This window comes from Hipposideros armiger, unplaced genomic scaffold, assembly GCF_001890085.2.
Source record: "Hipposideros armiger isolate ML-2016 unplaced genomic scaffold, ASM189008v1 scaffold_17, whole genome shotgun sequence".
Taxonomy (NCBI): Eukaryota; Metazoa; Chordata; class Mammalia; order Chiroptera; family Hipposideridae; genus Hipposideros; species Hipposideros armiger.
Window position 1 is genome coordinate 4,608,709 of NW_017731367.1, and position 21,460 is coordinate 4,630,168.

Genomic DNA, 21,460 nt, shown 5'->3' on the forward strand with positions numbered 1-21,460 from the left:
CCCTATTGCATGGGATGAAAGTGAGTAAAGCACTCTGGAGACAGATGGGATTCATACGTCCTTTTCTCCCACTTCCCACATGGAAGAAATGTGCTTGTATAATATCTAAGAAATAGAGACGAAAACTGCCAGTGTGAAAATACCAGATAAAAAAGTATGTTACAAAGAGTATTCTCCTACGTCACTATGTAAAAATCAGCATATTAATTGTGGTACAATACAATTATACAGTTGTGGGGCGACCATTTTTGTAACATGTTTTATATTACTTCCATTAAATGATTCACTAAAATGTGAAAGGTTTCGTTGCGAGTTCACCTCACCAGGAGTTTACCCTGGCTCCCTATTAAAAGACAGCAGTGAGCACACAAGTACCCATTACCTCCCCGTAATCCAACAGCTGTATTGCTGTATTCCTTTTTGGATGTTTGAGAAGTCATGCGTATCTTACACTTCCTTTTTGCCTCACCCCGGCAGTTAGGAGGATGGTTAGAGAAATGTGACCCAGGAGAAAATAAGGGGAGTTCTGGATCGCAGGAATAAATGGAAATAAAGTTCATTTCTCCAAAGGTGCACACATCCTGGGAAGGTTCATTTCACGGATGTGTGCTAAGGCACAGACCAATGGGGTCCCTGCAATGGGACTTGGGGGGACCTCCCACAGGAGATAATATCGGATGTTTGGGAAAGTAGGTCTCCTGGAATCTGTGCTCAGAATGGGATGGAAATTTGCAGGAACCAAACCTGCAACCGCCACCCAGCTTGGCTGCTTGACTGGGAACCCATTATTACGCAGTGACCCCCACCAACTTAGGAGGGCAACTGCGGGCTGCAGGGTCAGGCAGAGGCTGCCCCACCTCCGTCTGACAATGCCTACAACTTGGGAGGACAGGGGGTCATGTGGCCTGGGTGACAGGTGGTGGTGGGAATGAAAGGGCTGGAGGGTTCTCAACCATGGTCTCCCCCACGAGCACAATGGAGATCTTGAGACTGGTCGGGAGTATGACCCCCCCGATGCAGCTGACCGAGAAGGGGAAGGGGAGAGCTTCAACTCGACACAGAGAGGAGGAGACAGTCACAGGCAGAAACCACAGGAGAAAAGTCTGGGTGCTACAGGGTGTCAACCATGAGGACCAAGAGTAGAGAAGGTGCCTGGAGAGTCATGTAGGCAAACCAACAAGAAAGGCGGTGGGCGCTACATGGGTGACAGAGGACCGAGGCTGGCGGGGGTGGGGGGGGTAATGCAAGGACCAGGGACAAGACAGGGGACAATCAGGAGAAGCTGCATGTCCTGGAGACACAGAGCAAAACGGCAAGGAGACTGATGCCCAACCAGCAAATGGGTGACACAATCATCTGCAGGGCCTTGGCCATTTGACGCCTCCCTGCCCAGGCAGCACAGCTTGGCACAGGGTCCACGGCTTGGGGTCAGGTGGCACCTTTGCTTGTATCAAGAATCTACCTCCCGAAGGGAGAGGAACCACGCGGGACATTGGCTACTCTAGAAACAACTGTGTCCAAAGGGCAGACACAAGTCAGTCACGTAGAAGATGGACGCCTGACGGCCAGTGAGAGTGTCCTCTTTGAGTGATGACGGTCAGGACCCCATAGCACAGGACAACTGCAGGAAGGTAGGACCGGGGAGGCAGCTCCAGTTTCCCAGAAGTGTGGGTTAGGTCTACAAGCCACGGGCTGAAGGCCCTGGTGCTGCTCCCGGTGGCTGGCGTGGAGCTTTTCGGAGGAGGAAGTGGTCATTGCAAGCTGTTTGCTACATACAGGTCAGGCGGGCTCAGCCCGCTTCCTGTGGGGCTGTTGGCTCAGCATAAGGGCTAGCCGGGGCACAGCCTGTCTGGACTTGAGGTCCAGCGAGGGCTCTCAGGCTCGCCCGCTTCCCACCAGCAGACTGGGGGCAGTGTGGCCTGGGCAGCGGTATGCCAGTTGCTGGCTGACCATGGTCTGTGCCAGGAAGATATGAAAAAGCTCAAGGAGTGTCATCATCCAGACAGGGCAGGTGACCAGCCTGGGAGTGAGGTGTGAAGACCAAGGCAGAGAAGACCCCAAAAAGGCTGATGGGGGTGCCACATGTGGCAGGAGTGGGCACACAGGGAACGGCTGGAAAACCAGAGCTAAATTTTTATTATTTTAATCATTCCCATGAGTAAGTGCCAGCCAGACAGGTCTTTCCCGTTTTTCAGAGTTGGGGCATGAAAACTATGCATTGCATAAACTGTCTATTATCACCTCATTGGTGTGAAGAATGCCTTAAGTCATAAATATTTGAGTTTATTCTTTGACCTGAACCTCCCAGAAGGTGAATTTGTGGTTATGTGGAAGGTGTGTGTACACTCAAGCCACAGCTAGTTTGTTCTGTTTCAGTACATTTGCTGAAATGTACATAAGCTTAAACTGGGGAAAGCTTTGAAACGTAGGAACAATATAATGCTTCTTTTTATGTGTTTGAAATTGTAAGCTTTCCCCCTTGAAAATACCATAAAAGGTTTAAATGTCGACTATTTATTAATAGTAAATATACTATTAACTACAACAATAACTAATGAAAATGTACTATGTACTAATAATGACTCTTTTCTAACAGATTCTCCCCTTGAATGATGACTAAATCTTCTCCAACAGCAAAACTCATGGGTTTCATGAAGATATTTTAAAGCAAAACTACTTTAAGTTACTTCGTTTCCTCCAAGATAGATTTACCCCAATTGGAGGCAGTGCATTTAATAATGAAAGGAACATGGACGGCTCAACAGAAAGGAAGCCACGATGTGATTAGTGGCGGAAAAGCCACTGCACCTCGAAATACTCTCATCCTGGGGCTGTGAGTGTATTTCACAGGCGAAGCAGAGATGGCTGCACCCCTGGGTCAATTCACAGGACTCCCTTTCCCTCTGAGACTTTGCTTTTCACATGACACTTTTGCACAGGGCACTTCTCAATCCCTTCAGGAATTCCACGGACATTTATAAATGCAGAAAGCTATTCATGGCCCTCAAAGGGCACCCCTTGCCCCCCTCTCTCCCACAGCAGAGAATGAGCCTTTATCCGGCTGTGAAAAGCAGGCCGCCACACTTTCACACGTTGGGGGGTGACAAGGGAGGGGGCTTCATCTCAATGATTAAAATGCTAATGCTTCATTGGAAAAGGAAAACCTTTGATTTTTAAGAAAAAAGTTCTAAGACAAGACATCCAATTCCTTTAAGTGACCAAAGGCCTGGCAGGTGGATAACACACGCATGAAACGGCACAACATCGAAGTGAGGAAATGACACGTCCCAGGTCCTGCTCCCGAGGGACCACTGCGTGGGTTTTTAGCCTTAATGGAAACAGATATTACACAAAAGATTAATAGTCTCAAGGGCTTTCGTAGCGGGGGTCAGCAGGTTGTAAGACTTGGCTTCCCATGGGAACATTAGATTTCCCCCAAATTAATTTTTGGATTTATCAAAATAACGCATGCACGTTGCATTACAGTCAGAGAGTATGAAAAAATTACAAGGAAAAGTTATCTGTCTGTCTTCCAGGTAATTGCCCAATGGCATTCATTCCCACGTTCATTCATTCACTAAGAAAATGCACTGAACAAATCCAGATAGATCCATCAATGTGATTTACTCGTATATTATCTAATTTATGACCACTTTATTCCTAAATTATTAAATTCATGACTTTCTTGAGCCCGCTTACAGGCTGGCATTGCTGTCAGCGGGCACCGATAACAGAGGCCTGCCCTTGTGGACCGGGCGTCACGTGGAAGTCAGATGGAGGTAAGCAAAGCGGGGTCAGGCGGGGAGACTCTTATCCCACGCGTGTCTCCGGGAAGGCCTGCAGGGACAAGCATTCCAGGCCAGAGGAACAGAAGGGATGCGGGCCCGAGGTAGGAGTGAATGACTGGGAGGAGGAAGAGCCCGGCGCCCGCTAGGGCGGGGCCTGACGTGACCCAGCTTCCTGCAAGCTTTGAGCTGTTTCTCTGCCCTTCTCCTCGTGTCCAAATGATACGCTTACATTGCTCCTTGTTCACGCTCCAGTTTTAGGCACGAGCTCCTGAGTGCCCATTACAGCAGGGGAGGATTTTGTGCTCTCACCTTCCTCCCTGTCTCCCTTGTTTTCTCCACATAGTTACATCAGAGGAGAAGGGAGCCAGGCCTTCCAAGCCCTGGGGGGACTGTCGCCTGGGTGTGAGTGGAGCACAGTATCCAGGTGCACAGGCAGCGAAAGCTCCCCTGTGGCAGCCCCTTCTCAGGACATCCTGCAGCACGGGCTCGACCAAAACGAGGGCGTGACCGCCAGGAAAGGCAAAGGGACGCCCGAGGATGGCAGCTGACTGGGCACCGAGAGGGAGGGCTTCACAAGACAGTGAACTGGTACATTACGTGACGCGCTGGGAGGCGTGGAAATGACCTGGAGGGTGCAGAGTGGGAACCAGCGAGGGTTGTCGTCAGGCCGAGAGATAACGTTGTGCAAAGTGTAACAGTATCTTAACAGACAAGGTATTGCTGCGGACATACACCTGAGCGCTGGCTGTCCCCCACGGCCAGGCCCGTGACCCCGCCACGTGCATCACTGCGATTCCTAGCTGGGCCCGCGAGCTGTTGTTGCTGCCAGCCTAACTTACACAAGCCACCCAACGTATGCCACTGTCTCCACCCCACCGCCACACCAGGTATATCACACATGTGTTGATGGCGTGTGCCGTCTTTGTACCTCCAGGCTGGCAACGCACCTGGCATGTTGGAGACAGTCAGTGGTTGTTGAATGAATATGTGAGTGAATGGGCGTTTTTGATAGTGATTTCTCTGCAAAGTTGGTCGAAAGGTTGACGAACTGTCGGGCTGGAATGTCAGTAGCTGTAGATAGGGGGACCGTGATGCTCACCAGGCCCGGTTGTTGTGAAGACCGAGGGGCATGGAGAAGACAAAGCTCGCATGTCTCAGGCACCTACTAGCGCCTGCTCCTGTCCACGAAGCAAGCTGCTGGGGGACCAGCATGCACCGCGGGCCTGGCACAGGGTAAGAGACACGCCATGGAGAAAGGCGGCCTGTAAACACGTTAGTAAAGAAGCAGCTGCCAGGACCCTGGGCACGTACGAGCCGCAGCCTGGTAAAATGTGCGCCTTCCGCCTCCTTCCTTCCCAAGTAAAGCAGGGGCTACACCTCGGAAGGCCTCATTCCTTCTGCACTTTCCTCAGTTCAGTGTCTCACGCAGAGCGGGACCCTGGCCACCGTGGCATGTGACGTTCAGGTGGCGCAGGACATTCTTTCCTTGTGTAACTAGCGTATCAGATGCGTCCAGAACCAGGCAAGAGGCACGCATGCGCTCTGCTTCCGTCCAGACCGCGCTCCTCAAGAATTCCCCAATAGCACTAATGACCCGGGTCAGGGTGGCAGGTCATTCTATGTTGGGCTTTATCCTGAGGGTGGAGCGGACCCAAAGGAATTGGGTAATTGTCCCAGTAAATTGTCATGGAAATATCTGAAAGGGCAATTCATGGGCTTGCAGATGGAGCCAGATAGGGGCTATGCTAATTATGCTGAACAACGGACAAAGAGCTCCGCCAGTATTCGGGCACATGTCTTAGTCGGATGGGATTAAAACCTTTTGCTTGACATACGGAATTGGTTTTCTCACTTTAAAAAACCCAGGACACACCTTTCTTTCCTGTCACTCCCAGCACGCGAGCGTTCAGCTGAAGTATGAGGGGTTCAAAACCAGAATGGTGGTTTAGATTATGTTCTCATCCTATCTGTATCCTGATTTTTTTTTACCAATTGCATGCCTTTAAGGCACCCAAAGGAATTTTGCAATGAGACTGATGATTGTGGCTGTGAGTTGGTTGTACGCAGCCTGTCAGGACGCGGCACTTAATTCTTCCCATCTGAGGCTGGGTGCTAGGGGTCATGCTGGAAAAAGTGTCACGTCGGTTGTCACGCACAGGCTCCCAAACTGACCTTTGTATACGTTATTTCCTTCCTCCATCGTATGAAGGAAAACACTTGGTGACATTTTCCACCCCTCATCTTCTTCCTGTTAAAGCAGAGTAAGGTTTTGGTTAATTACAGGAACACTGTATCTGCGGAGACCATCCAGTAAAAGGCGCACCCGACTGTCGCTGTGGGAAGCACACACATCCTTTCCTGGTTCATGGAGCGAAGGCCCAGACCCTCGCCTGCCCTCGGGGGCCTTTCTCCTGCAGGTCCACCCCCCAGGACGAGGATGGTTCTGGAGACTTAGCTCTGCCTGCAGGCTCAGGAGGTGCCCCTCACGATACTGGCGGGAGGGAAAAGGCATGAAATAAGAGCTCACAGAGGAAGTCAGGGCGCTGGAGGAGACCCTTCGCTTCATGGAGGGCCTGCCTGGAGCCACAGCTCACAAAACGGCCAGTGCTGTAGCCACGTGGGAGGCCACCTGCCTTGCAAATCCTGGGAGAGAACTTGAACCCAGAAATACAGGGGGCTCAAAGCCTACGGAGCAACCACCCCACCTTCCAGGACCCACGGGAGACCAGAGCCCACTGTGAAGAAACCCTCTCCGTCCCACACAGTGCCCGTTCTTGGCCACCGGGAGACCCAGCCATTTGAGAAACACCTGCAAGAGAAGCAAGGAAAAGACCAACACTGGGTAAAGCGTCCTTGGGGGAAAGAGATAATTTATGAACAGAGGGGACATTTAAAAGAACTCTAATTAGTAGTCTCAAAGATACTATTTCTCTCTCTCTCTCTTCAGGTGTCACTAAGGACTCATGGGCCTTTGACGCATTTTTAGTCAATGTATTACTAACCATTGTTGCTATTTTTGTTTTGGACACTCGATTGTCCTATGTTTGTCCTCTGGGAGTCCCTATAGGGGAGTATGTGACTTCCTGGGGGGGAGGCAGGTGGGGGGAGGGGAGAGGGAGGAGAGAAGTGGTCCAGGGGAGGGGAGCGTGGCGGGGGCGGTGTTTTCAGCCAAGGAAATGTCTGTGTGAAGTCTCAGCTGGGAAGGCCGTGTTGCGTGGATGAATGAAAGTTCAGTACAGCAGAGGGGTGCCAGGCAGGGCGAGCAGACAGACTAGAGACTGGGGGTGGGGGGTGGGGGGACGGGCCTTGGAAGGCCCATGAGCTGTTTTCTTCAGAGCTTGAACTGGGTTTGCGAGCAAGGCAGCTATCACAGGGTCCGGGCAGGAGCCTGGCATGAGTGGATCTGCTGAGGGGACACCACTCTGGCTGGAGCGCGGGAAAGGGCGGGAGGGGAGGTGGGGGTGCCCATCTTCTCTCTGACCAGAATTCCTTTTCCATCTTCCTCTGTGGAAAGCTCCTCTTAGGTCTGAGGCAAACGTCCCCACCTCTGTGAAGCTGTCCTGGATTCTTCCAGGTAGGAAAGACTTTCCCCTGCTCGGTAGGACTTGCTTGCACTTCCTGGCCTCTGTTTGTCTGTACAGATTGTTGGCTACTTGTGCGCATGCCTTAACTGCTCCCTTGGGCTGTGGGACCCCGTGGGGAAGGGTTCCACTTCGCTGGTCTTTTGTACCCCATACTGGACCAGCCCAGTGCCTGGCCCCTAACCAGGTGTTTAAGGCATATAAGTAAAGAGGAGATCATAGGTCTATTTGTACAACTTTACTTCTGTAATAAATAGTAAGTTCTCAAGGGGAACAACACATTGCAAGGCCATTTTGGAAACTTCTGATCCTGGTAGTACAGAAGGAGAGCAAATGTGAGACACTCGCGTGACATAATAGGGTGCAGCGTTCCACGTGGTACTGACGTAGTTGGCAGCTATGAGAGACACCTTTTGACTGGAGGAGAAAGCGCGATGCCAAAGCTTTTGCTTTCTTTCTAAATGATAGGTCTTTCTTTGGTCAACAGCTCTTGAAGTCTATTAGACGAATCTCTTTCTTTGGTTGCTGTTTAAACACTTAGTATTTTGCTCATTTTGACAATTACTCAGGGAGGAAAATTCCATGAGGAGGTTTCAATCCGCTACCTCACATCCAAAGTCACTCCCCCCCTCCCCCCCCAGGTGGATCTTTTACTGTGACGGGGGTTACACAACTACACTGCACTCCATCATGATGTCTGCCTTGACCATGTCCCTTTCTGATGGGAACTTCTCGGTCACTGCCCTCACGACTCCCTGCTCAGCCAAGTGGGTGAGAGTTTTCAAACAGAGGGCAGCTCCTGTCTGGGAACAGCCTGACCCCCAGGAGCTGGGCTGGCCAGCCACACTCAGCAGCCATTCACACTGGGATGGGAAACACACTGGGTGACGGTGGGGGGCGGGGCGCGGAGTGAGGGGACAACCAGCTGGGAGTGAGGGGACAACGGGGTCTGCGTCTCCATACAGACGTCTTCGAGAAGGAGATGGACAGAGGAGCTGGTCCTCGTGGATCTGGGTCCTGAGAACTCCCCAGGCCAGCCCACACCTGCCATGTTTCTTGGCCACGAGCCCCCCAGGCACCCCATCTTACCTTTAGCTGATCTAAGCGAGCCCATACTGCCACCCAGTAAGTCCAATGAGTCCCAGTACAGAACAGGAGCCTAGGTTGTTCAGCCCTTCGATTCATTCAAAATGTATAAACATCACTGAAGATCTGCCGTGCGCAGACGCCAGCCATTTGCTCAGAAAGGGGGAGGGGCTGGCTCGCCAGCAGCTCCGCCAAGCCCGCCCGTGGCTTTTCCTGCCGGCTAACGGTACAGCCACGTTCTACGTTTTGCAAAAAACGCTTATATAACGCACAAAGGACACCATCACAACAATGCCATAAAAAATGTAAAAATCGAAGGAAGAAAATCAGCTGCATTATCTCCCCTTTATCTAAGGAAACCTCCTCCTAGACAATCAAACATGTCCTTCCTGTATGCTGTGGTTTTTGAGCTTTTCAGGGAGAAGAATCCTTGAAAATATGAAGGAAGCACACACATTCTTCCCAGAGGGATGCACTTTCACAGAAAAGTTTCTACACAATTTCAGGGCGTCTACCCATAGGGCTCCTGTGGGCCCAGGGCTCCTCACATCGTCCTCTCTCACTGCACTTCAGTGGACGTACAAGCTCAACACATCTATCCTGTGATGACGTCATATGCCTGATAGCAGCCTCTGCAGATACGCGACCCTCACTTTCCCATCTTTGTGAAGCAGTGCCACCTTGTTTTGAAATGCCCTAAAATAAGGTAAGAATGTGGCTGGCTCAATGGCTTAGTCTGAAGCAACTCCTTGGGCCAAGGGGTTGGAGAAGAGGTGCTGTGGTCACAAAGATGGCTGGGTGACAATGTGGCAGACAAACTAAAGCTTTTAAAGTGAATCACACTGTCTATGCAGGTACCAGGGTCTTTCCAGAAGAACTGAACACTAAGTCACGTCATTTGACGGCTGGGGGACGTGTAGAGACACTTCTGCACTACGTATTCACGTGATCACAACAGGTCAAAACCAGTTAAAATAGTTCCACACATGGTTTCATACACGGCTTGAAAAATAACAAAGAAAAAAGTTGTGAGAATGGATTGCACAGTGCTCCTTTCCTGTACTTTTGTTTCTAAAGCTAATGTGAGGTCCACACAGCCAACTGTGAGGCCAATGAAATTACGTTGATATTGAAAGCACATTGGCAGGCGTTGCTATTGGTTTGCAGAAAATGTCCTTCCGGCACTGGCACTGACATCTATTAAAGTACGCTTAGCAGAGAATCTCTTCATCTGCACCCTTTAATACTTTGGAGGATGGATTTAAAACCAAGATCCAAGAGAAAGACTAATTTTCTTATTTTACTGTTGAATTTTGAGAGTCCTTTATATATTCTAGATGCAAGGCCTTTGTCGGATAGAGAGTTTGCAAATATTTTGTCCCAGTCTATAGTATTTTTTCATCCTTTTCACAGGGTGTTTACAGAGCAAAAGTTTTTTATTTTGATGAAGTCCAATTTATCAAAATTTCCTTTTGTGGATTGCGGTTTTGGGGTCAATTCTAAGAACTCTTTGCCTAGCCCTAGGCCCTGAAGATTTCTTCCCATTGTATTTTTCTCTATAGGTTTAAATGGTTTTCCATTTAAATCCATGATCCATTTTGAGTTAGTTTCTATATAAGGGTCAAAGTTTAGATAGAAGTTCACTTTCTCACCGATGAGTGAAAACCTGAGTTTTGGACGCTCATCTTGGAAGGTGTTTCTGGTGCTTTCACGTTTTCCCTTCCACTAGCCCCCAAATGAAGATTAAAATTCCTGGACTGATCGGTTTCCTTTTGTCCATCAGCATCTCAGGGTCGCGGGTCTCCAGATCAGTCCAGATTAGAAATTGAAATCTTTCATATTTTAATTGTTAAATTGTTTGTAAAGTTCCCTGATCAAATGAGTGCAAGATGACTAGTCACAGTTATTTTACTTTAAAATTTTACTTGAAAACAAGAACTTGTGCACAATTACAGGGATCCACCTTTACAGCCCTCATTTTTTCTCGTGCTTCTATCCCCACGATAAAAATCCAAGCTGGGACATTGAAACACACAAGCTCACACCCAAAGTTTCCTTCCCATTGTCTGCAGGTTCAAACAGCTCAAAACACCACAGGGGTAATCATTAATCCTGAGACTCTTCATTGGTGGAGTGCCCAAGGGGAGCTCTCCCCACTGCCCTGGGGTCAGGAGGAGAGGAGGTTACTCTGGGACACTTTTATACAGGTGGAGGTGGCCCCAGGAAGGGGCTGGGGTGGAAGGAGAAGCAGTCGTGACAGGGTGACTGTGGGTCTTTAAGAGCTGGGGCAGGAGGCAGGGAGGCCATGGGTTACTGTACTGTTGACCAGGATCCCAGCTCTTTCTACCGCCAGCGGGACGTACCCTTTTGCTCCTTTACTTTTGTAGGAAAAAACAAGGTAAAGAACTCACTCGCTTCTCTCTCAACCTTGTGAATGTTTAATTTTAGATGCATTCTCCCATGAGGTTGGATGCAAACTGTGGGGAGGCTCAGACCCTAGCCCACACTTGTCCTTGGGTTGCCCTGAACTTGCTTCCCATTTCACTGCTGATCTCTGCTGGATCTCACTGGCCTCCCTGCCTTGGTCGCTTCCTCACCCACAGTCCATCCCCAAACCCATCCATACAGCACAGATCTTAGACTACACTGGACTCAGATGTGCTCAAGTCACTCCCCAGAGAAGACTCTCTTCTCTCTGAAGGCAGAAGGCTCTGCCTAGTCCCCACAGCTCCATCCATCACCTGCTCCAACCTTTGCAGACCCCTCACACCGTACCACGTCCCTGGCCTCATGTCATCGTGTTCTGAAGTTGTCCTTTGGTTCTTCCGTTTGGAGGTTGCCTGGAACCCTGCCTGAAATCCCTTGTCCCCTGTCTCCGACCCACTCACCCTCCAAGTCCCTCTCAATTGCCCTGGCCTGGCTAGTTATGCTCATTTGTAACATCTCAAGAACTTACAAAGGTTTTGATCTTATACCTGTGTGATAGTTTGAAGAGTCTACTTTCTATTTATAGAGGCTAGTGAAAATATTCAGATAATCCTATCAGTTTTTTTCCCTTAAATATGAGGTCTTTCTTAAGTTTTTTGAGTATATATGTGTATTGGGCTGACAACTGATGAATGACTAAGTGTTATAAGGATATGCAAAGAATCATGACACAGCTCTGCCACTGTGAAACGGCTTGGGGTGAGTCAGTATCTATGCAAATTAAAGCGAGTTTTCTCTCTCCCCTGCCTTACCCTTTAACCAGGAAGAATAACAGATGTCTTTTTCTACAGAATTAGGTCAAAAACTAATTCTCACCCAAGGATTTGAATAGCTGGTCTCAGGGTTGTTTTCGGATACTTCAGGATTGATTCTAGAATATGACTTTTAAAAGTCAATGGAAACATGATCTGATCTCTAAGAAGCGCACCCACATAATTAAATACATCAATTTTTATTAGCTTACCATTTATTGTTTTAATAATCACACTGTCACTTTGTAGACCTGTAGTTTTCGTGAATAAACTAATTTCTAAGTAATTCTGCAGAATTTCCCCTTCATTTGCACCTCCTTCAAAAATGCTGATGAATTCAAACTTTGCTTTCTGTCCAAAACTGTTCATCATTAAGTGACTCTTTAATCGCTAGTTAACAAAATGCCTTCTTCACTCAACAAAGACCAGGTTATATGGTTGATAATTTCAGATTTTTAGAAAACAAGTTTCACTGACAGTGAAATTTTAATTTACAAGTGTCAAACTCCATCATGCACATTTAGGGGAAGAGATGCTTAGAACAAAACTGAAATTCTTTCAACTGTCTTTATTCTTTGGCACTGCTTTAAAATTATCTTGCCAAGTGAAAGGATTATAAAATTAATTGTATCAAATGAGCTGCCTTTTTGTTTCTTTGGGGGGTAGGGGACAATTATAACTTTTGGGGTACAGACAGATTTGTAGGGCAACAGGGGGTCTCACGAGTTGGGCTCCCTAGAGACACTCAGATAAAGGCCATGCATGTGGGTTATTGGGAACACCGGCCATAGGAGGGGAGCACAGGAGCAGCACTGGGCAGAGGGAGAAGCCCACCCCGATGTGATTGCAAGGGAGCCCTCAGCTGATCCCACAGGGAGCCCAGGAGCTGGGAGAACCTTTCGGAGGTGAGGGGCTGGGCCTTTGTATCCTAACATGGTGGTCCTTGGATGCGGCCGCCCAGGGGCTGGGGGTGAGGGCTGTAAACCTCTCATGGAGCAGAACAATTTCTGGGTGGAACTTAACCGTGAGAGGACAGAAGGAATTCTGGGTGGTTGGGGACTGAGTGCGTCAGTCCTGAAGGGGGCGTCCGAGGGGCCCACTTCCGCACCCTCTAGAAAGGAGCGGGTTGTGCCCAAAATGAGCCGTAAGGGGGTCTCTTCTTTGGCTCCTGCAGTGAACGACAGTGGGCCGCGCGTAAAGAGCGGGACGAAGACAAATGAGGCCGGTGCAAGATTTCTGCTTGTCACAGCGCAGGAGAGGGGTACTGCAAACGGGGCGTTCGTCTGCCGATCGATGGTCGGCCGCAGCCATGCCAAGGAATTTTAAACAAAATGCTGGCTTTTCTCGCCGTCGCCTATCCCTTGCATTTACATGGACTTCGGGCATTGCCCTCTCAGGCTCACCATCCCGGTGTCCCCCTCGCTCACAGCTTCCGGCTCCTTGCTCCCATCACTGGTCCTCTGTGACTGCAAGCCGGTCCCGTTTCTCTCACTGTGACGCGGTACCGCAGTCCCCAGGGGCGGCCCGCCACACCCCACCGAGTGGCTTCCCCTCAGAGAAGTCCCCAGTCTGTGTGTCCGTCAGAACCCACCTCTTGGAACACGAGGAGCATGTCCGTTCCAACCTGAGCTCAGGGCAGGGTCTCTGCCTCTGGATCGCCACCCAGGGACCGTCACCTTTAAGGACCCAGTCTCCTGGGCTGATGCACATCCGGGTGTGGCCCTCTGGGAAGTAGTGTCTGCAAAAATGCTACTCTAATAGTGTTCACGTTCTAGAAGATGCGAGCTTCCAACCCGAGCTCCTCTTCCCAGAGGAGGACTGTGCTGAGTGAGGAACTGCCCAGCGCACCTCTCCACGCTCCAAGGCGAAGGTCCTAAGATACCAGCGCCTGCCCGCCCACCCCACTGCCACCTCGAACCCCATCTCCAACCCCACTGCACAAGCCAGAGGGACACTGTTTGAGCTTCTCCTTTGATAGTGAGAAGCAAAACATTCCATGAAAATAAATCCAATATGTCAGTGTCAAGTGATAAATTCGAATGAACTTCCTTTGGTTAAAAAAAGATAACAATCATTTGACTTGCAGCGGTCATTTGGTTTGCCAAGCATTTTTCCTTATCTCTACCCTTGAGGAAAAATCAGTGGGACTATTTTGAGGAATGAAAATTCAAAGCTATCGCATATGTGAATAAACATGTAACATATCTGAATTGTTGAAACCACACCTTATCCAAATAGGCATTTAAAAATCATAGAAAAGATGGCAACCTATTGTCCAGCAACATAAAAAAAAATTGAAAAATGGTTGGTAGGCAGCCTAGGAAACGAATGACTGCCATCTCAACCGATTTGAGATTATCCCACTGATTCAAAGCAAAAATGCAGAAAACTCAAATTTCTAAAATTCCAAATTCCTTACCTTATTTTTTTCCTTTGTTTCTTTTTCTTTTCCTTTTTCTTTTCCTTTTTTGGCTTTCTTTTCCTTTTTCTTCCTTTTGTTTTTTTCCTCATCTTCTTGGTGTGCAATAATATCATCAATAACCTGGTTAAAAACAAAACAATGATAGCGTTTTTACAGAGCCCTATCAAGAAAAGGACTGCGTTTCCTGTCTGGAAGGAAGTATTGGTGCTGGTCAGTCTCCCTTCTCTGACCCCTTCCTGGGGACATCACCAGGGCTTCCACCTGCCCTCTGCCTTCGGGGAGATCCATCAACGGGAGACAGCATTTGGGTCTCTGAGGGCTGATGAAGAGACAGGGTGGGCATTTCGGAGCCCGTTTCCTCCCTAAGGCAGGGCTGCTCCAATAAGCTGGACTTCCATGATTACTAGGGGAGCTCGAGGCTTCCTCGATACCTGGGCCATCACCGCAAGCGCCAGGCCTGCCCACACCTCTTCCCCAAATCCGAGCTGAGGACCTCTGAACTGTGATTGTGACAGCTGTTCTTGTAATAATGTCACTTTTCCATAAATGATCATGGATTGCTTATCTGAGTTGGTTTCGTTCAACGGTAATTTAATTTATATTTCCTGTAGTGATCAAACCCCACTTATTCCTCTAAAATTTAAAATATTTGTTCAAAGTACCTGGTTCACATAGGACTAGCATCATTGAAGAATTAGTAAAGGTTTGTAAAAAACCATATAGTTCAATACAACAGGGCTGTTTTGAGCTCTCACTTGCTATGACAGAGAGCTATGAATTCCGGGAGGCGGGAGGGTAAGGATGACGGGTCACATATCCTGTTTGACTCTTAGGGTCTGTCTGCTCATCACTGGCCGTGGGACTGAAACAGGCAGCATAGCTGCTCTGCGACTCAGTTTCCTCAGCTCTGAAATGAAGTCAATGCTTCCATCCACAGCACTGGTGATACGCCAGGCATGGTTCTAAGAACGTCACAAAGACGGACTTGTTTACTGCTTGTTTACACATGGGTGGGGCTGTTACCGGCCCATTTTACTGACGAGGGAACTGAGGCACAAAGAGTTCAGCAACCTGGTCGAGGACACACAGCTACTAAGTAGCTGAGCTGGGATTCCAACAGTGCTCACCAGGATGAATTTCATAACGTGGAAGAAAAGAGGCAAGATGCAAAACGATACGTGTAAATTCATCCTATTGGATGAAATGCATACAGGTAAGTAAAAAACAATACTCTACAGTTTCCGGATATGTACCTGTGTAGTCAACGTGCACAGAAATGGAAGGGCGTGGGAAAGCCTCACTTCAGTGCAGTGGTCACCTCTGGAGGGCACGGCATGCAATCTACAAAGGGGCTAACGTCATTCACCTCTCGTATGTTACGGGAAATTATCCTCCCGACAGCGCGTCGACTTGTTTATGTCTTTCTGTGATTTACAGAATGCTGAAGTTTATTTTCTAGTGTTATATTTTTGATACCGACACCTACGTTGTTCTTAGGAGCTTAGTTCACACCTTTGACAGTATAAGAAGTAGCTTTATCATGAGCAAAGCAGGCTATTCTGGCACCACCGGGGCTTTTAAAAAGCCCAGACACAACTAGAGTCATGAGTCCAACTTTATACTATCCAGAAGCCCCCGCCCCCCGGGCTCTAGGGAAGATTGTGGTGGGGTGAGGCTCCAAGACGGGTGTTGGGAAGGTGAGAGGTGACGTATGTGTTGTGCACATTTTCTGGTAATAAAAAGGGCGTCTTTGGACAGGATTAAAAGTCCCTTGTCAATATAGCCACGTTTTCCCTGGGGACCAGGCTCATCTCAACTCATAGACCAAATCGTGGCTGCCAGGAGTGTTATTTTCTGGAGCACTTATGGGGCACGGACAGTTTTTGGTTCTTGGAAGTTTGGGAACTTTCAGAAATGTCAAGAGTTTAAACAACATGTAAATGTGAGCCGTTGAAAAAAGGATGAAATCTGTATTTGTGGAGCACGTAAGTCAGCACATCTTTTGAAGCCTTACCAATCGTATTGTCTATTTCCTCTATCTCCTTACTTAATTAATTTAATTTTTGAATAGATAATACATGGTCTGCAATTCAAAAATTAGGAAAGAGCACTTGGTGAAACATTTCTTCCTCCTGCTGTGAGCCAGCCAACAAGATCCACTTTCTAAAGCCAACCCCAAAATACCTTAGATAGGTTTTCAGACATTTTATATAGATATACAAATATGCAAACATATGTGCCCCCACACATCCGTATACATAACGCACACTGACGTCGTTGTGCTATGTTTGCCAATCACACCCGTGAAAAATGGTATGTGATTGCAGTTGCTCATTTTTAAACCAATGCTGAATTTATTTTGCTCATGCTTTTCAACTATAGTAAAATCTTCCAGAGTGCACACATATGTACACACATATACGCGCAAATACGTATTACAAGCACACATTTGTTGATTTCTACAAATGTGTACATGCTCCTTGGTCTGCATTTTTCTTCTATTAATATATCTTGGCCATCTTTCTTAGCGGTACAGAAAGAGCTTCCTTGTCCACTTTTTAATAGATGTAGTGTAGCTCATTTGATCATTCCCATACCTGTAGAAATGTACGTATTTCCAATCTTTTGCTCTTACCAACAATGCTGCCGTGAAGAAAGCATGCAAATATCATTTTGCAGGTGTGTGGGCACATCTGCTGGATAAATTCCTATCAGGAGGAATTCTGAATCAAGTGTATGTCCATTTACAATACTGTCAAATGACCTTTCATTGGGCTGTGCCAGTTTACACTTCTGCCAGTAGGTAGGCGACGGCTTGTCTGCCCACATGCTTGCTGACAAAGTGTGGGTGAAAAAAATGCTACGTTGTTGTAGTTGCTTTTTTTCTCCTTTTTAGGTGCCAATATGAATTCATTTTGCTTACTCTCTTCAACAACAGCAAAACCTCCAAAAGTTGGAAGTGCACTGTATTGCCTAATAAGTCAGCCATGTTTTTTTTTTTTGTAAACTATGGGGCCTGAAGGCCAAATCTGGCCTGCCACCTGCTTCATTTAAAAATATATATATTTAATTTTATTAAGGCATATTTGACATATCATACATCCCAAGTGTACAATTCATTTTTTCCTAGTAAATTTACCAAGTTGTGCAACCATCACCATAAGACAGGTTCAGAACACTTCCATCCTCCAGATCAGATCCTCCCGTGTCCAGTCACGGTCAATCCCTTCCCCCCTCCTCCCCTCTTTTCCAGCCAAGCACTAATCTACTTTCTGCCTCTATAGATTTACTTTTCTGGACATTTCATATAAATGGAATTATGTGTAGTCCCTTGTGTTTGGCTTCTTTTCCTAGCATGATGTTTTTGAGATTCGTCCATGTTGTAGCGAGGGTCAGTCGTTTCTTCCTTGATTTATTGCTGAATAGTATTCCATTGCATGGATTCACCACATTCCGTCCCTCCATTCACCAGGTGATGGACATTTAGGTTGTTTCAAAGTTTTGGCTATTATGAGTAATGCTGCTATAAATATTCATGTACACATTTGTGTGTGTGTGTGTGTGTGTGTGTGTGTGTGTGTGTGTGTGTGGACATATGTTTTCATATCTCCTGGATAGAGTCCAAAGTGTGGACTTGCTGGGTCACTTGGTAAATTTAACTTTTAAGAAGCTGACAGGCTGTTTTTCCAAAATGGCCACACCATTTGGCATTCCAACAGCAATGTATGAGGGTTCCCTTTTTTCTACACCCTCAACATCGATTATCAACTGTCGTTTTGATAACAGCCATCCTAGTGGGTATGAAATGGTATCTCTTTGTGGTTTGAATTTTCATTTCCCCAATGACAAATGATTTTGAGCATCTTTTCATGTATTTATTAGCTATTCATATATCTTTCTTTGTGAGTTGTCTATTCAAGTCTTCTGACCATTTTTTTTATTAGATTGTCTTCTCATTATTGAGATATAAGGATTTTTACATCTGGATACAAGTCCTTTATCAGGTACATGTTTTTAAATATCTTCTCCCACCCTGTTTTTGTTTTACAGTTTCTGAAAATCTCTTTTGAAGTGCAAAAGTTTTGAATTATGATGAGGTTCAATTTATCAATTTTGTCACTGCAGTTTTAATTTGCATTCCTCTTATATGTGTGAGGTTGATCATCTTTTCATATGCTGAACATCTTTTATTATGTTTCAAATCCATTTAGATTTTTCTTTTCTGAGAACTTGTTCATATCCCTTGGCTGTTTTTTATATTGGGTTATTGATTTTTTTATAGAGCTGTATGAGCTCTTTATATATTAGAAAAATGATCTCTTATGTGTGATACTTATTACAAATAATTCTCCAGTGTGTCAATCTGTCATTTGACTTTACTTGGGGTTGGTTTTACCATGTAGGTTAAAACATTTTTTTGTGTGTAGTTTATCACTTTTTCTTCTCTGACTCTGGGTTGTGCAACACAGGTATAAAGGTCTCTCCCACTATGAGGTTATGGCATATTTCTTTCTTGGCTTCCTCAAGTCCTTTTGTCTTTTTGTTTTGTTTGGCTTTTAAATCTTTTATCTATTTGGAATGATTCTGAAGTAAAGTATAAAGAGATAAGAGATTTAATTTTCTTCATTTTCAGATGACAACCTGGTTCTTCTAATATCACATATTAAATAATCTGTTTCCCCTTATACAAGAAAGGTGAGATGGCATCTTTATTACATCCTGAATTTCCATGTGTGATCGGGTATATTTCTTGATTTTTTTATTCTTTTCCATTGTTGTGTCTTTTTAACCATCTCCTTCTCCATTAATAACAAGTTTTAATAACTGGGCTAGTTGCCCCTCCTTACCCTTTGTTTTTGGAATTTTACTGGTTATTCTTGGTTATTTATTTTCTACCTAAAGTTTGGAATCAGGTTGGTCACCCTCCCCATACACCCCCCCCACCATGTTCCAATATAATGTTATTGGTATTTTTATCTGGATCATACTACATTTATAGATGAATTTGGGAGAGTTGAAGTATTTTTGATGTTGACTATTCCTATCTAAGGACATGGTATGCTTTTTCATCTCTTCATTTGCATCCCTCAGAATGTTTTCAACTTTTCTTCACATAAAACACCCATTTATTATTAAGTTTATTCTGGAGTGTTTTATCTTTGTGCTGTTGTTGCTATTGTAAAGGGACCCTTTTATTATATTTTCTCTCTAGCTGCTATTTGTACCTACAAATGCTATTGCTTTCCATATATTAATTTTTGTAACTCCTCCATGTGACTTCTTGTTGTTTAGTTTTTAGTTTATTCTCTTGCTTTTTAAAGTATAGAACATGTCTTCAAAAAGTGATCATTTTGCCTCTTGCATTCCAGTTTCTATATCTCTACGTTCTTTCTTTTGTCTAACAGTGTTCAGTAGATCCTATGAGACAAAGGTGACGACAGTCGTCACCTTTGTATTTTTCCTGCTATTAGTGGAAATGTTTCTAGTGAATTTCATTAATCATGATATTGGCTTTTGAACTAAGACGGAAATATGTTGTCATGTTAAAGAAGTATCCATATATTCCAATTGTTTTGTTTTAATTTTTTAATATCAAGAATGGATGCTGAATTTGTAAAATGCCCTTTCAGCATCCACAGTGATGAGGTTACGGTTTTTGCTTTTGGATCTCTTTACATGATGCAGTACATTCATATACATCCTAAGCTTGAACCATCCCAGCATTCTGGGAAAACTGGTGCTTGATAGCGGTCTTTTGCTTATTTAATGTGCTGCTGGTTTTAGTGTGCTAATACTTCAGTTAAAATTTTTGCATTAAAACTCATAAGGAAGACTGATCTGTGGTTCTATTTGTATTCCACCTTTTTTGGGGGGTATAATATCAATGTGATTATGTTCGTTTCATAAAAAGCATTTGCACTATTTTTGCTTTTTACAAATACAAACTTGACCATTTATGTACATCATTATAATGATGAGGCTTGGTCTATCTCTTCATTCTACTGCTGCAAATATGTGTTACAATTGCTAAAACTTTCTGAGAGATTTCAACGTGCCCAGCTCTGTTCTCAGTACATGCATCACCTCCTCTAATTACTACATCCGTCCAGGCAGGTATTGCTTGGGTCTCCATTTGCAGATGAGAAAACAGAGATACAGGTGGGAAGAGCTTGCTCAGGCTGCAGACCTAGAGTGTGGAGGAACTGTGAGCCTTCACTCTGCTGGCCTGACCTGTCAACCGTCTGTCTTGTAAAATCATGCTGCTTTGTGGCCACTTCGTTTTATTTTAATTATTAGCCAGGCATCCTCAGTTCTCTTTTCTTTTTAGTTTGACTAGATGTTAACTCTAATTGTAGATGTTTCTCTTGGATAATTTAGCCATTCCACCACCGTCCTTAATCTTATAATTGTTACCTTTCTAAACTAACATGAAGCGTGTTTGGCTGCTTGGCATGGACTTTCAAGACATGACTTGTGCCTGATAATTTAACTGGAGGGACAAGACCTAAACATAAAATGTGACCTAACACCAAGTCAAAATGACAGGCGCTCAGGCAGAGCTTGAACTCCTGGACAAGACGGTGGCTATTAAGTGGCTGCGGGGTTTAGAGGAGAAAGGCAGGAGTCTCTCACAGGGTTGAGGGAAGGCTTTGGGAGCTGAGCTTGACTTTGATAGGGAACAGGGGAAGAGCACTTCCTGCTGAAAAGAGGAAACCTGTGTGACTGACTCTGAGGGCTCACACAAGGAGGCAGCGAGGCTGGCTGGGTCGGTAGTGCCGAGGTCGAGAAACCCTGATTGACAGCATGGTTTTTCCTGCTGCCCAGTGCTTCATGTCACTTAACTAGTTCCCTGCTGAAGAACATTAGCCTGTTTTCTGCTTTGTCAGTACTATAAACAATGCAGACATGGTGTATGAGAATTTAGAAGGAAGAAGGCCTGCCTGGGGTCATATGATTGGATTCATGGCTTAGGTATGCACTTACTCTCTGGAGGATTGGCTACCCTGCAGGGATGTAAGGAATGAGATGTGGAGCTCACCCAAGGTCTTCGAGACTAGGCTGAGCTCCAAGGACTAGTCCTAATCAGTGCCACGGGCTGGCCCCGGCTCCTGGCCAGATCCGGGGCTGGTCCCGTGTGTTGCTTAGCATACGCCATTTGGCTCTAAGCTGCCTTTGTTAGAAAACCCCTAAGAAGCCCCAGGAGGCAGGGATGAGCAGCAGCTCTTCCTCAACAGATTCCGCTGTGTCATTACTCTGAGAAATGCCCGTGATGCTCTGATTCCAGTGCTGAACTGCCCATGATGCTCTATTCCGGTGCTGAACTGCCCGTGATGCTCAGATTCC

At 46.2% G+C, this 21,460-nt stretch overlaps 1 protein-coding gene across 1 annotated transcript in view; it reads right to left on the reverse strand.

Annotated features, from left to right (window-relative positions):
• Positions 1–21,460, reverse strand: part of DRC11 (dynein regulatory complex subunit 11) — a 151,833-nt gene that overhangs the window by 68,853 nt on the left and 61,520 nt on the right. The window contains exon 8 of the mRNA XM_019628321.1: positions 14,138–14,236. Coding sequence (XP_019483866.1) covers positions 14,138–14,236 — 99 coding nt within the window. The remainder of the gene's footprint in view (positions 1–14,137; positions 14,237–21,460) is intronic.